We start from the raw sequence: 15422 nt of genomic DNA, 5'->3' as shown, positions 1-15422 counted from the left end.
CAAGTACTGTATGTTCCCAGCTCACTTTTACACTTCCAACTTTTATGAAGTCTAGTTGGTGTCCAGCAATATCGGTGTACTATTTTATATTAGATACATTTCCCCCCCATAGCTTTTCTGATGTTTTTCCCTTTTTTGATACCTTATTATAATATTGATTGTAAGGTCCTTCTCAATCTCTGATAATTTTGTTATACTGCTTTTCTATAAACTCCGAAATCTCCGAGAGAGCATTATAGATAGATAATTAAATTGAGAAGGTACTACCATTTCGACTATATTCACTTTACCCCAGAATGATAGCCTTAGAATTATATATTTTATTTTGCTCAATAGTGGGACATAATTTAAAGTATTTATTTCATCCAGATTTAATAGGCACTTCATTCCACGTGTCACCCATTTAAAATTGAACTCAGAGACTGGATTTTAATCACTGGCTTACCCCTGATTTTTTAAGTAAAAACAGTTTTCCCTCCCTGGAGGGTGGTAGTCTGTTACAGTTGGGGCTCAAAGGTACAGGCTTGAGGTCAGTGGGAACGTTTCCTTATGTCTGTTGCCTAAACAGTGCATCAATTGGAAAAAAAGATCATTCTTAAACATAAGTCTGTCTTTAGTTTTTCTTGCTTTTCTGTTATACATGTTTGTAGAGGACATTACTTCTGCAAACCAATGTATCCTTTGTTAGTGTAACTGACATTCTGAGATGCCTTTGTTTGTGCAGATTTTATCTCTGAGGAGCAAGAACCTGGTGGGCATCACTCTAACCAACTGTGGAATCACGGAACTGGTCCTCAAGGACTGCCCCAAGATGATGTTCATTCATGGTAACACTGATATTTGATGACTCAGTGATGTTTTTTGAATTATTAATCTTTTTAAATTAGCTAATAGCTGAACTTACAATCTAAAAGCTGATACAGCAGGGAATGGTGTGTTGGTTAAAAAAAAATTCAAGTGTTCCTTAATTCAATAAAGTGGTCTCGAATAATTCTGAGCTTAATTTCACATTAATGCTTTATTCACATTAAATGAGATGCGTGTTAGCGAATAAATTATAAGGATCATAAAGAATTATGCCTCGATAAAAAGAAAGATGGAATCCAAACCAAACAATGATGATCTGACACTACTTTTACTTCTTAAAAAGAAAAGAAAGATGAAATACCTGAGTTTGATGAAGAGAGGAGAGCTCGGTGAGTTCCACTGCTCGGTTCAGGAGCTTAAACTGTACCACAGCTGCTTCAGGACGTATTTCAGGATGTCTTTCGGGCAGTTTGAAGAACTGCTGCCACAGCTGGCACCAAGACAATAGTTCTTGAGTATTTAAATTGACAAAGGTCCATTTGAGGAGAACATTCATTCATTACCCTGCTTTGGTACAGGCTTCTCTGTTTACTGTGTTAATTTATGGACTCTAGAATAAAGTTCTATAAGCCCTCACATTCACTGAGTTTTACAAACATAACTTACAGCATTTTATCCTAAGTCTCTATGCTGAGTCACTCGCTGCGCTGTCTCTTTGTGTTTCTTCCCTCTGCAGCCACCAGATGTCGAGTGTTGAAGCAGCTGAGAGTAGAAAGTGCCCCCATAGTGAACAGGTTTGACTATGCTCAATGTAAGAAGCTGGACATGGAACAGGTCCTGGATCAAATTTTGAGAATGCCTCCTGAGCGGAACCGCATCATCTATATGCGCCCAATGCATCGGGTTGGTAATCTTAAAAATTTAATTAAATTGTTATAAGGGTCCCTCTATCTCTATCCTCTTCCTTCCTTTTCTCTTCCCTTGCTGGATCACTGTTTTTGTCTTTCTCCCGTCTTCAGATTGACACAGTGGCATTGGAGCGTCAGCTTTTCCAGGGACCATATCCCTACCACATTGCCGTAGTGCACGAATTCAGCAACCCTCCAAACATAAGGAACAAGGTTCGCATTCGCAGCTGGATGGACACAATAGCCAACATCAGCCAGTGAGTAGTATTTCACAGATGAGTCTACCTTTGTATCAGTTTATGGCAAATATTTGCCACGCAGTGTTGGTTCTCTCTGCTGTCTCTGAACCTACGATGTGTTTACTTTTCTAAGAGATGGCACACTAAAAATTTGTATTGGTAGTGTTGTTTCCACATTGAAAACAGTTGTTGTCATGGTTTGACTAATACTAATGGAACTCCCACACTCTCGACATTTTGACACATACAGGTGCAGAGAAACAGTCTCTCGAAATGCTTGGCATGTGTGTTCAGCACTACATTTACACACTTGCTCCATCGGGTGCACAATGGAGTAATCAATCTCCTTAACATAGTTTCTTATTACAGTGTCAAAATTTCATATCATAATTATAGTGACCAAAATGATCACAGTTATCAGTATTACTAAGGTAATGTTAAAATGTCCTAAAATGTTCAAAAAGTACTGATACTCAAACCGGTATATAAAGTATTATATTTGAATAATATATAATTGATGAAAGTGATATTATCATTTATTAATGACATTAATATAATGATAATGAAACTAAAATATAGCCAACACCATATCAAATTTGCGACATCCACATTAAAAGAAGAGGATGATCTTTTTAAAATACTTTGGAATGAAAACTTCCCGTAATGCAGGTTTATATTAACACAACCTTAAATACCTCAACCTCAAATGTGCACGGTTGTAGATATTGTTTTTCAAAAGTCTTGGCATAATAATTTATCAGTTAAGTCATGTCAGAATATCGTGATAATGCTGAATGCTGCTTGTTTCAGTGTGAGTCTCTACTTCCTTTTACATAATTTAAAGTCAAGTTTCTCTCCGAGCAGAGCAGGGCAGGAATGGAGGAGACAGGTTGGCAAGTTGCTATGCTAAGTACAAACATCTGAAAGTTTGGGGTCGATGGCCATCCTCACATCACTGCGCATGTGTCAGTGTTTCAGGTCTGTCAGCCGCTCTCATCTAAAATTTACAAGTTTTTACTCATTACATTACACGTCTTATACTATGGTTGTTTTAAATAATATATTGTACTGGATTTTTAGCCATTGGTTATCTGGATTTTGAATACAAACCACCTAAAGTTCTCCATTCATTCGCTCGGCTGGTTGAAGTTACCTGGCTGCTAGGCTTCACCACAGTTGCCACAGCTCAGACATCGCACTTAACGGCCCTGAGACCCTCTGGCTGCGGAAATCACCTGAACGCAACCATGCCAAATCACTATGGCTGCTCTGCTCCAGGGTGGATAGTGATCCTACTTTGCCAAGGTTGCTTCAGCACAGACTGATGATCCGTGGGTGACCATGGGAGCAAAGTCTAAAATAAAAGCCAACTCTATTCCGTGCCATGCTCCAGAAAAGGCGCGACCACCCCTGGACGGGTGTACCGGGATGGCCCCGATTGCCAACAGTTCATTTAAGGCTGATGGAAAAATTGTCACACACAGTGTACTACCATATAAATGACTTTAAAATGTTAGTACTGAGACACTGCCAATTTTGTTTCTAATTGTGAAACACAGATTGGTGTTGATTTCTTCTACGCTAAATAATAATAACTTTATATGTATAGCACTTATCTAAATCAAACAACTGCAACTTCAAGAAAGAAGCGGTGTGAAGCAGTTAGACACAGTGGAAACGCCACCTACCCGGTTATGATTGGATTTCTCTTCCCCGTTCTATATGCAAAGGCACGCCACTGGACATTTTGTGCCCTATGAAAGAATATAATACTGACCTAAACCACCCACCAACCTCAAACGCATTTTACTCTTCAACAGCCCCAAATGAGCTAGATAACCACTCCACATATACACTGTGTGCACAATTATTAGGCAAGTTGTATTTTTGAGGATTCATTTTATTATTGAACAACTACAGTGCTCTCGGCCAATCCAAAATGTTAATAAACCTCAAACCTGAATATTTAAGAAAGTAAAAGTGAGGTTTTGGCTTTCTTAGGAGAATATCTATGTGTGCACAATTATTGGGCAACTATTAGTGTGCAGAATCATGATGCAACTAAATGAAAAACGAAAATTTTCCCATCACTTGTTTATTTTCATCTGTTAAAGTGAGAATAATAAACAAACAACTCAAAATTTACAAATAAACATTTCTGACATTTAAAAAAAAAAATCAGTGACCAATATAGCCACCCATCTTTTCAATAACAGTAATAAGTCTTCCATTCATGGATTCTGTCAGTTTCTTGATCTGTTGACGATCAACATTTTGTGCAGCAGCAACCACAACCTCCCAGACACTGTTCAGAGAGGTGTACTGTTTTCCTTCACCGTAAATCTCCCGTTTAAGAAGGGCCCACAAGTTCTCAATAGGGTTTAGGTCAGGTGAGGAAGGGGGCCATGTCATTATTCTTTCATCTTTAAGGCCTTTACTGGCTAGCCACGCAGTGGAGTACTTTGATGCATGCGATGGAGCATTGTCCTGCATAAAAATCATGGTCTTCTTGAAAGATGCAGACTTTTTCCTGTACCACTGCTTGAAGAAAGTGTCTTCTAAAAACTGGCAGTAGGTTTGGGAAATGATTTTGAGTCCATCTTCAACCCGAAAAGGTCCAACTAGCTCATCTTTAATAATACCAGCCCATACCAGTACCCCACCTCCACCTTGCTGGCGTCTGAGTCGAAGTGGAGCTCTGTGCCCGTTACTGATCCAGCCACGGGCCCATCCATCTGGTCCGTCAAGAGTCACTCTCATCTCATCAGTCCATAAAACCTTTGAAAAATCTGTCTTCAGATATTTCTTGACGTTTCAACTTATGTGTCTTGTTCAGTGGTGGTCGGGTTTTAGCCTTCCTTACCTTGGCCATGTCTCTGAGCACTGAACACCTTGTACTTCTGGGCACTCCAAGTAGGTTGCAGTTCTGGAATATGACAGCACTGGAGGATAATGGGTTCCTGGTAGCTTCACGTTTGATCCTTCTCAAATCTTTGGCAGTTAATTTGCGTCTTTTTTTCTCAACACATTTCTTGCGACCCTGTTGACTATTTGCAACAAAACGTTTGATGGAAATCTCTTTTTTGGCCCATCTTGCCTGAGGAAAAGAAGCTGCCTAATAATTATGCACACCTTGATATAGGGTGTTGATCTCCTTAGGCCACACCCTCCCTCATTACACAAATACACATCACCTGATATGCTTAAATCCAATAGGCATTCAAGTTTATACAGCTTGGAGTTCGAACATATGCATAATAATGATGATATGGTCAAAATACTCACTTAATAATTGTGCACACAGTGTATATATATATTTTCAAAGTGACGTATGGACTTTGTTGTGCAATAGAGATGGACAATATAAATAAAAACCTTTTTTTAAACACAATAATGAATTTTACATCAACAAATTACTCATAACATGCTGCCTGGAGATGGATGCATAAGAATTAGAAAATGGATAGTTAGTTTAACCTGCTAGTAAATGTATCCAGATTTTGATGGGGTGTTATTTGATTTAAATAGATCTTTAAAAGATCAGTGAAGTTACATTGTTTACATTTTCAGCTTCTTAACTTTTTTCTCCCAGCTGTTGTGCCAATGACTTAAATTTCAGAAGCCAAACATAAATGTTTGCAACACTTCCTGTACCCTTTTCAAAATTTAAGCTCTCCAGCGTTTCTGTTCACTGAATCCATTCATTTGTATAGTACTGGTATTTATGTAGGACTAGTTTTATTCAAGGAACTACATTAGTCACACCAGAAACCTCACAAAGGCTGTAGTTATAGGCTATTAAAAGTTAACGTAAAGAACTTCAGGTGATGGGCAGTCTCTCTCTCTCTCTCACTCTCTCTCTGTCTCTCACATACACACACACGCTGTTAATAGATAAAAATATCATTCTAATTACATTAACTAACTAATAATAATAACAATAATAGTGTTCTCTGAGGGCCCTGATCTGTGCTTGGCCCTTGGAATCGTCCTAACTCTAACGCTTTAACAGGCTTTCACCCGGGAATGGTCCGCTGTGTGTGACTCCAAGGTAAACACATACATCACCCCGTTTGCAAAGATGAAATTGGTTGGGAAAAAAAAACAACAGTGGTTCACAAAGTTTGTAAACTTTCTCTTCACTCAACAACTCTGAAAAGTGCACGATTTTAAAGTGATATCTCCAAAACACCTTGAGGGAATTCTTTCACATTTGGCACAAACATTCACTTGAGCTTGGATCTCATCTTGGCAGCCCAAGATTTTAATAAAACCCAGTAACATAATTTTTCATGATGTTTAAATGCAGTCTCATAAACTCTGGAGCGAATCAAACAAACACTAAGTAAACTTCATGTACTGATCAGGTCCTAATAGCTGATGAGGGTTTATTTGTTAAAGTGAGAGCAGGTAAGCAGGAGAGGGGAGGAGGACACAGGAAACTCCAGCACGATACAAACCAACTGCAGCTTCTGCTCTGATTATGAAGCAGTGGCGCTGATTATTGAGCAGCTGGGGACCAGAGAGAAACTCTGTATTTTCACTGTTTCCACTGTTCTTCAACATATTCACTTACCAGCTACTTCATGTTAACGCTCCTTTTATCTCACTGTGTGTCTGGGAGCACAAAAACACACACACACATCTTTGCCCGCTTCTGGTATTTCACAGGATGGCCTGATACGATGATGATTTTAAAAAATTTACTAAATAGTTCAACTTTCCCAAAAAATATTTGAACGCGTTTATGCACAACTCTGCACACTACACAGTAATGTTAACAACCAAGCTACATCCAGCAACTCTGCTCTCTATACTAGTCACCTTGTTTGTTTCAAGCCTAACAAATCCACAGCAAATAAAGCATACTCACAGGTTGTTATCCAGACTCTCCTGTATCTCCAGTATGTCCAGTTGGAACTGCATCATTTTTCAGAACAAAATGTTTGTAAAAGTCTGCAGTGAACTAGGAGCTATTCAGGGAGCAGTCCTTGGTGAAGTGAGGTGGACACAATAATAGGTTGGGGTTACATTGTTGAAGGAGAGTGTTGAAAAATACATTTTAACCACTGACTCCCAGTGCCGGCTCCTGCAAACTTTCTCAGGGGGGGCAGTTGTTGCGATGATGGCTAAAGCCGGGTTCACACCGGACTCGGAAGCGCCGCACCGCGCAGCGCCACGAAAAGCTGTGCGCCTCCTTTCCGCCCCCATCTTAATCAATTGGGCTGTTCACATCGGCTGCGATGCGCCGCGCAGCGCCAAGGGCGGCTCGCGCCCTGCACCGATGGTTTCGGCGTCTGGTCTATTTTTTCCGCTCGCCGCGAGCGTATTGCGCCAGAATACACACTGAAAATTGATTTTAAACGACATAAATGACATATTATATATGATATAAATGATCATATATGAATCCCATACTTTGGATTTCCCTACTGTTCTCCTGGAGTTTCAATTTCTCCCTTTTTTCCCCCACATGATGAAATTTACCCATCTGCCCCTCCAGAAAAATGCGCATCCGGTGTGAACAGCCAGGCGGCTGCGCGCGCGAGAATGGCGTGTGCGGTGCTTCTGCGTCCGGTGTGAACCCAGCGTAAGGTTACCTGTTTAATGGGTAAATAAACTCAAGTCAGCTACACATTGTTTCATTGTATTATGCACATTTGCATAAAATGTGTTTTTTTCTGGTCACCTCACATAGCAATACCAGTTATTCTGTAAACAGGTCTTCAATAAAATTACTTTGACTCTAAAATGACTGAAAGATCCCCTGTGGTCAACAGATAAAATGTCATCCATCAGAAACTTTGAATATGAAGAGAGACCTGTTTTGCCACTACTAAAATAAGTGAGTCATCAGATAACATTTAATTAAGGTTCAGCAAATCAAGAACATTTATTTTGTAGCTAGCTGTGTTATTAAACAAAGAAATTAATGTTGGCATCGCCTTCTATACTACAGCTAGTAGTGCAGATCACAAAGTATCCACTGATTGGCAACATAAGACAAGGATTGTTCCTAAGGCTACATATTTGTGAACAATTACAAGTACTGTACTTCAGTACAATTTTTAAGTAGGTACTTTACCTGATAATTTCCATTTCATGCTACTTTATACTTCTACTGCGATACATCTCAGAAGAATGTTTTACTTTTTACTTCCTTTGATAACTTACTTAAGTTACTAGTTACTTTTCAGATTTAGATTTTAATAAAGAAAAATGAATGAGTTAAATAAGATGCATTGTTGTAGAATAAACAGTATAGAGATGAAGACAAAATTGTCCCTAACAACTAATAATACTTTAGTACATTTTTGAACACAGGACCTTTCCATGTAACAGAGTATTTTTCTTTTGTGGTAGTTCTACTTTTACTTAAGTGAATGATCTGAATACTTCTTCCACCCCTGGCCATTTATTGGTTCAGCCTCAAGACAACATTGGATGTAAAGACAACTACTTTATAGAGCGGAATAAAGAGCAGTGGAACTGGGGCTGACAATCTCATCAAACTCGTCTCTCTTTCAAAGGAGCAAATTGATTGATTACTCTCTCCATGGAAAGCATGGCTAGTGCATTCAGACGTTCCGGTCCCATTGCATTTCCCAGGAATGTCTTGATTCTCTTTAAGGTCGAGAAACACCTCTCTGCTTCAGTCGTTGTCATGGGAGTGGTTATGAGGATGTTCAACAGAGCCAAAGTCTCAGAGAAAGTATCCTGGAGGTGAAGGAGAACCTTTCTTTGGCATGGGCCAGGATTGTGTCACAGACCTGTCGAAAAAATTATAAAAATAAAATATATCAATAACACAAACACAGTGTGTGTGTGTGTGTGTGTGTGTGTGTGTGTGTGTGTGTGTGTGTGTGTGTGTGTGTGTGTGTGTGTGTGTGTGTGTGTGTGTGTGTGTGTGTGTGTGTGTGTGTGTGTGTGTGTGTGTGTGTGTGTGTGTGTGTGTGTGTGTGTGTGTGTGTGTTACTGAGCAGGTCACACTATGAGTAAAAAAGACTCCTACCATTCAGCCCTGAATGTAACTCAATGTAATAAACTAAGTTGGTGATTTTCCCTTGAGGACTTAAATGGTCAATAATAAATGCTGATACCTCTTTGGACAGCCTCTGCTGCTCCTTTTCTCCCAGGGCCCTCCTTGAGGTTCCTGCTGTCATTTGCTGCTGCTCTTGAGATGAGCTTTGGTCCCTGAAGGCAGACAGAGCAACAGTGTTTGTTAGTATATGAATGAGGCAGTGTCAGTAACAATGCCCACAATTCCTGTTTTAGAAAATCGTTCGTTGTTAGATACACCTTCTGGGAATGGCTTGGAAAGTTTCCAAATTGATGTCTGTGCTTAACTTTGTTACACAAAGAGTAAAGAGTACAAAATCCAAAGATGCAGATGACTAAATTAGTTTTCTACTTTTGAGTGTCTAAACCTTGTAACCATCACAACATGCATACATTTGATTATGACAAAGTTCTATATCGAGAAGGTATGAACAATATTATTTGATCTTATCACTGCTTGTGAAGCTCTGGAGGGCACGTTTGATGAAGACTGAGTCAATATCCTTCTTCTGCAGCTGCTGATACATCATGGCAACGTGAGCAAACACGTGCAGGAAACACTGGAAATCATCATCCTGCAGCATCCTCCGGAAGCCAGATGCCTCCCTCACTGTGGCACTATCAAATGAGTTGTCTGTCTTGATGGTTTTTAATCACTCTATGCGGTCATCTAGGTTCTCATAAACAGTGTTCACAATTCTGCTGTTGAAGTTCCATCTTGTGGATGATGCTCTTGACAGCCTTTGTGCAACAATCTGGTCAAGAATGCCAGTGCGCAATTCCACTGATATCGGAAAAGAAAACTCACTGCTGGGATGCAAGAAGTGGCTTGCTGCATAAAGAAGTTAAGCTGATGTGCGTAGCAATGCACATAATGGGCATTTTCATAATGTTCATGCATCTTTTGCTGCACACCAGCCCTCTCTCCCATCATCACACTGGCACTCGTATGCTTGCGCGATAAGTTTACCTTTTTTTCCTCAGAGATAAGACTGTTCAGTCTATCCAAAATCACACTGGCAATGGAGTTGGCCGTTGCGTCCAAGATAGGGACAAACTCAAAGAAACGTTCGTGCACAGCATGGTTCCTGTCGATGTATCTCAACACAAGAACCAACTGAGTTTGGGTAGAAACATCCATGGTCTCATCTGCTTGGATGGCTACGAATATAGCCGACTTCATCTCATGCATGATACGTTCCCTGATGACTGATAACATGCAATCCAGTAGCTCATTTTGCACAGTCTTTGACGTGCCCCTGAAGACTGTTTTCAGGTGTTCCTCAAACACCTCGTCTAGCGACATCACTAAGTCGTCCAGTCCACGAAAAATCCCAGGGTTACTGGAGCCCTCATTTTCATCTTTGCCTCGCAAAGCTAACTCGAATACTCCACAGAACTTCAAACAATCAATAAGACGGGCTAAAATGTGACGATTCTTGTTTACCTCATCGTTGTGACGGTGCAGAACTGACCTGTGGCTCTCGCTCAACTGAGTGGCAATGTTGACCCTCCCAAACACCGAAAATTTCAGGCAACTGTCCATATGCATCTTTGATGTTTCGTGCTTTTTCACCTTCTCTGACAGATGCATGTCACTGACACCCGTAGTTGTCCACGCTGTGTCCGTGCTGCCATCAGGGGTGAAATATAGAATACAGGGGTAGCAAAACAAGGCGTTAGCTAGTTCGCATCCTGTTAACCAGGTTTTCCGATCATACCAGCTCCATGAAAATCCCCACTTATAGCATTTCCCTCCTTTTGTAGATGCTTGCTTGATGTTTAAATTTTTCGCTCTCTCCATGCTCTCTTCCCTCCTCTCCTGATACAAAAATATGCATGCCCGTAGGAGAGTTTTATGGATGGGTGGGGGAGTGTGCTGTCTGCTGTGAGAAGGGCATTAGAAGAGAGCGAGAGAAGTGAAACAATAAGAATTTCATGCTGACGGCTTAAAACATTCACGTGACCATTTGTACACGATGGTCGCAATATAGTCATTTAATACATCTCACGTGGAACAAGCCAGGATATATTGAGTATATTTGATATATCGCCCACCCCTAATAGCAACTAAACATAATTTTAATTAATATAAACACAGACAGATGAAGATGGTTATTAGACATCATCTTCTTAACCAAGGTGAAGTCGGAAGAGATGTGTCTTTAGCCTGCGGCGGAAGATGTGTAGACTTTCTGCAGTACTGATGTCAATGGTGAGCTGGTTCCACCATTTTGGAGCCAGGACAGCAAACAGTTGTGTAATAAAAAGTCCGGACAAAATATCTGCTTTTGTTAAAAAATGTTCGGTGACAGTGAATGCTTGCTGGTGCTACTTATGGCCAGAGTATTTAGAAGCTCCCCTGGTTTCCACTCCTTCCGGCATGTTTTTACTACACGTTACAAATCCAAGTTGCTTGCTATGCCTGTGTTTTGGAGATTTGCAAACTTTGGCTGATGCTGGACGTTATTGACTAAATCACCACATTAATCATGGTAATTAAAGATTGAAATGGTTCTACTTTCTGTTGGGAATTTTATTACAGTACATATTGATACCAGAAACTGCTTCATCCCTTGTCAAATCTCACCAGCTCATTAAACTTCTACCATTAAGAACTGGGAAGCCAAGTCATTTTTCGCTCCTATAGGTACTGTCAGTTGGCACTTTATTTGGAACACCTATGCAATCAACTACAATCCACTTAGGCTGCTCTGCAGTAAAAATACTTTTCTGATGGTTATGATGTTCAGTTGTTGCACTGTTCACATGCACAAGGTGCATCTGAAGGAGGATGAAAAATAGAAACAGCTCTCAGTAGAATACATTTTAATACAATGCCACCTTAGAGAATTTACACATTTCCCACTAAGTCACCACAAACTGAAGCCTGTAATATCACAGCTGTGGGTTTGAACTTACATTCAAGATACATTGTTCAAATGTACTGTACCTGTGTGTGTGTGTGTGTGTGTGTGTGTGTGTGTGTGTGTGTGTGTGTGTGTGTGCGCATTTAATACATAGCTGCTTTCAACTTGATGTGTAATTCCTTAGGTAAGCATACATAAATGAACAGTTTTCACCATGTAGAAAAATGCACTAGGAAGATGCATGGACACACAAGAGATGGACAGATGAAGCATGTTTGATTAAATAGATAGTTGAGCCAAGAGATAATCATACTCATTTGAGTTACTAGTATCAAGTCCACAAAATTTCCTTTTTATTTAGAGATCTGTAACAACCAATCTAATGACACCCAAAGTTTAACTCATTATTAATGTTTCGTCACTCATACATTGTTGTAGTATGAGACATATGTTATTCGGAACATTATCTGTGAGTCCATCTTCTGATCACTGTGTTTGTTTGTCTTTCTCCCAGAGAGTTAATTAAGTATGAGTTCTTCCCAGAGGCCACCAGGACAGAAGAAGATGTCAAGAAGTATCCCAGATACCCTTGGGGCAGGGACATCTATACACTGGAGGGTAATAGAGTCATGCCCATACACATCAACCACACAGTGTTTTAAAATGGAGATTTAATTGGCAGCCACTTGACAAATTCAATGAAAACCAGTACAAAGTGTCTGAGAAAGGTGTCAGAACATCTTCAAAAGTCTGTATCTATGGTGAGAGTCCTTTTGTCAAACTTTTGTCAGGTAGTTGATCCCCCTACTAGGTAGTGGGTCGTCTGGGTCTGATTGTTTAACATAACGACTCACAACACAGGACAGACCCACATAGGTTATATGATATGCTACATTTTTATCCTCCTCCGTCTTGATTCAGAATCAGCTAGCCATGCCCAGTATTTTTATACATGCCACAGAGCATGATGGGATGTTGAAGGGATGTGAACTGACAAGTTGATATTTTAACAGACCACCAAGCAATTCACAGTCTGGAGACATGAGTCCAAGATTCTTACTCACCATTAATGTCTCCTGTCATGTTATTCAGGAATGGTGGATGGGGCTCCCTACAGCATGATAACTGACTTCCCCTGGCTGAGAACACTGAGAGCAGCTGATCCCAACAGCTATGCCCGCTATGACTTTGAAGATGATGAAAGCAGTGAGTGCAGTCAATGCATCATTGGTCTAGTAGGCTCTCCATGTGGTAGTTCTCTAAATGTCCACACTCTTTATCATAGAAGCCTTAAAATATTTTTCTCTGGTTTTGTGTTGTTTGTTAGCCACCATCTATGCCCCACGGCGAAAAGGCCAGCTGTCAGCTGACATCTGCATGGAGACCATCGGGGAAGAGATCTCAGAGCGCCGACAGAGCAAACAAGGAGTATTTCAGAGAGTAGTGGTCCTCTTCCTTCATCACTGTGATACACCAGGAGAACCTGTGGATGATGATTACATCTAGACAACAGAACACTCCTGTCTATGACATTAGTGGGATCCATGCACTGACAGTCGTGCTGCAGGCTATGGCCTGAACTCCGGTCTGAGGAAAGATTTGGTTTTGTGAAGACACAGACTCTGTTTACTGTGGGATCTGAAGATCACTCCTGTGTCCTTACAAACTGTATTGAACATGATAACTTAACTTCATGGATGAGGAATAACTACATTTCTAATGCACTGGGTGGTGCTGGTATCAATCGCTTTTCAGCCATTTCAGAGAAATTGATCATCTTACTGTATTATGTCATTATTTGAATAAAAACTGTGGCTTTCAAAATGAGCCACTTCTCCAATATAGTATTGCTCCAAATAAAGGCTTGACTCTTTGTGCTGTTCAGGCATGAGCCCAGCTGTCAGCTCCTATTTGTTTGTCATGCTACCACGGAGAAGACTCACAGAGACGGGCTGCCTACCTTGTTTCCACCCATGGCTGATCGCAGACACAAATGTCAAACAAACCATACTTTTTAAATAAGTTTCCCTCAGATTCTTTTTCTGTCAACTAAGATGTTGGTGGCTCTGGGTGGTGGATGTTTTTTTTAGACCAGCAAGAACAAAATGAAAAAAAAACGAGTTATTCAGTCCAAATGAACTTTTTCTATGAGTTTTCTTTGCACGTTTGACCCATTGGATAGAGATTAGGGAACTAGATTTTATAGCCAACTCCTGTCCACTGAAAGTCATGAATTAGATCTGCTCCAACATGCAGCTCACATTCTTACTCGGCCATGCAAACGTAACATGTCTGACATGTCTTTAGCACATTGACATGCTGAGTTTCCACTGACTCAGGCTAAAAGCAGTGGATCAGTTCTTGACGTTTGAGTTGCTAATTCAGCCTGCAAATATAAGAATGAACATATCTGAATCTACCTTTAGGTGATCTGTTCTATATTATCATTGACCCAGACCATGTAGCAAAATTTGTTCTGAATTTTGAAATTGGATTCTAATAATTTTAAATTTTCTTTTACTATTTCACTATTCAGATAGTTTTCCATCATGGAATTAAATCAGACAGTTTGATTTAAGCTATGTACATTATGACAGATTGAGAGGGTCCATTTCCAGCTCAGTAACCAGAACATGAACTGAAGCATCAACCTGTTGGAATGTGTTTGAAGGATTAATAGCCCAAATGGGTTAGATTACTTTTCTTCTGGCATCAGATGAACATCTTTGTTGAAAACATAAACAGAAAGTGCAGTGTACAGGTTAAAGTCTGTACTTCTGTTTGTGTATTGACAAATGTACAGATGTCATGGTTGATGATATGCTTCCATGGTGTTCATATGTTTATAAAGGAAGAACAAGACTATTTCAGATAAATAAAATAACAGAAAATAACTTTTGCCTTTGTTGTCTTATTTCTGTATCACAATTGAATGAAGTTATCCTCATATCATTAGAGATTTACAAATGTAGAATAACTCTGAAACCTGAGTTCCCTTCACACATAAAAAAAAAAAAGCCTTCATCCACATCCGAGTATTGACTGTGAGACCAGGGTGCGTTCGGAAAGTCCAAATAATCTCCTTTCCTAACCTTGAACCCGACGCAATACGTCACAAGGTCAAGGAATGTTGTGAAGGAAAAGCCATGGAGTTAGGAAATGAGAAGTATGGTGCAGATAATATCCAATTCCATTTACACTTTTAAGAACAACTTTATAACAATAGATACACACAAATTGTATGGTAGTCTGTGCTGTGGGCTGTTCGACGGATTTAATCAAGTTTCCTGTCCGAAACAGAAGAACACGTCTTGAGAAAAGATGTTTTCAGTTCATACAGAGGGCACATTTGATTATCAGATACCCACAGAAAAAAACTAAGTAGATTTAGATCATGTCTGGTCAGGATAGCGACCAGACATATGTAAGGCATATGTTTATTATTTACCAGAAATGTTTAACGAGTAACCTGTTGCTTTCATCTTACATAAGCCGTTTTCTACCCACGTCTGTATGATTGGCATGGGGGTCGCAGTATT

General features: G+C 40.0%; 1 protein-coding gene across 3 annotated transcripts in view; it reads left to right on the top strand.

Annotated features, from left to right (window-relative positions):
- The window catches only part of fbxo38 (F-box protein 38), a 54999-nt gene extending 40222 nt beyond the window's left edge, over nt 1-14777 (top strand). For all 3 annotated transcript variants that reach the window (XM_034598742.1, XM_034598741.1, XM_034598740.1), the window contains 6 exons: nt 725-827; nt 1544-1710; nt 1827-1972; nt 12398-12501; nt 12976-13089; nt 13211-14777. In XM_034598742.1, coding sequence (XP_034454633.1) covers nt 725-827; nt 1544-1710; nt 1827-1972; nt 12398-12501; nt 12976-13089; nt 13211-13389 — 813 coding nt within the window. In that variant the 3' untranslated portion in view covers nt 13390-14777. The remainder of the gene's footprint in view (nt 1-724; nt 828-1543; nt 1711-1826; nt 1973-12397; nt 12502-12975; nt 13090-13210) is intronic.
- Nucleotides 14778-15422: the final 645 nt, after the last annotated feature.

Source organism: Hippoglossus hippoglossus, chromosome 10 (assembly GCF_009819705.1).
Source record: "Hippoglossus hippoglossus isolate fHipHip1 chromosome 10, fHipHip1.pri, whole genome shotgun sequence".
Classification (NCBI taxonomy): domain Eukaryota; kingdom Metazoa; phylum Chordata; class Actinopteri; order Pleuronectiformes; family Pleuronectidae; genus Hippoglossus; species Hippoglossus hippoglossus.
This window is presented reverse-complemented; position numbering and strand designations above follow the sequence as displayed.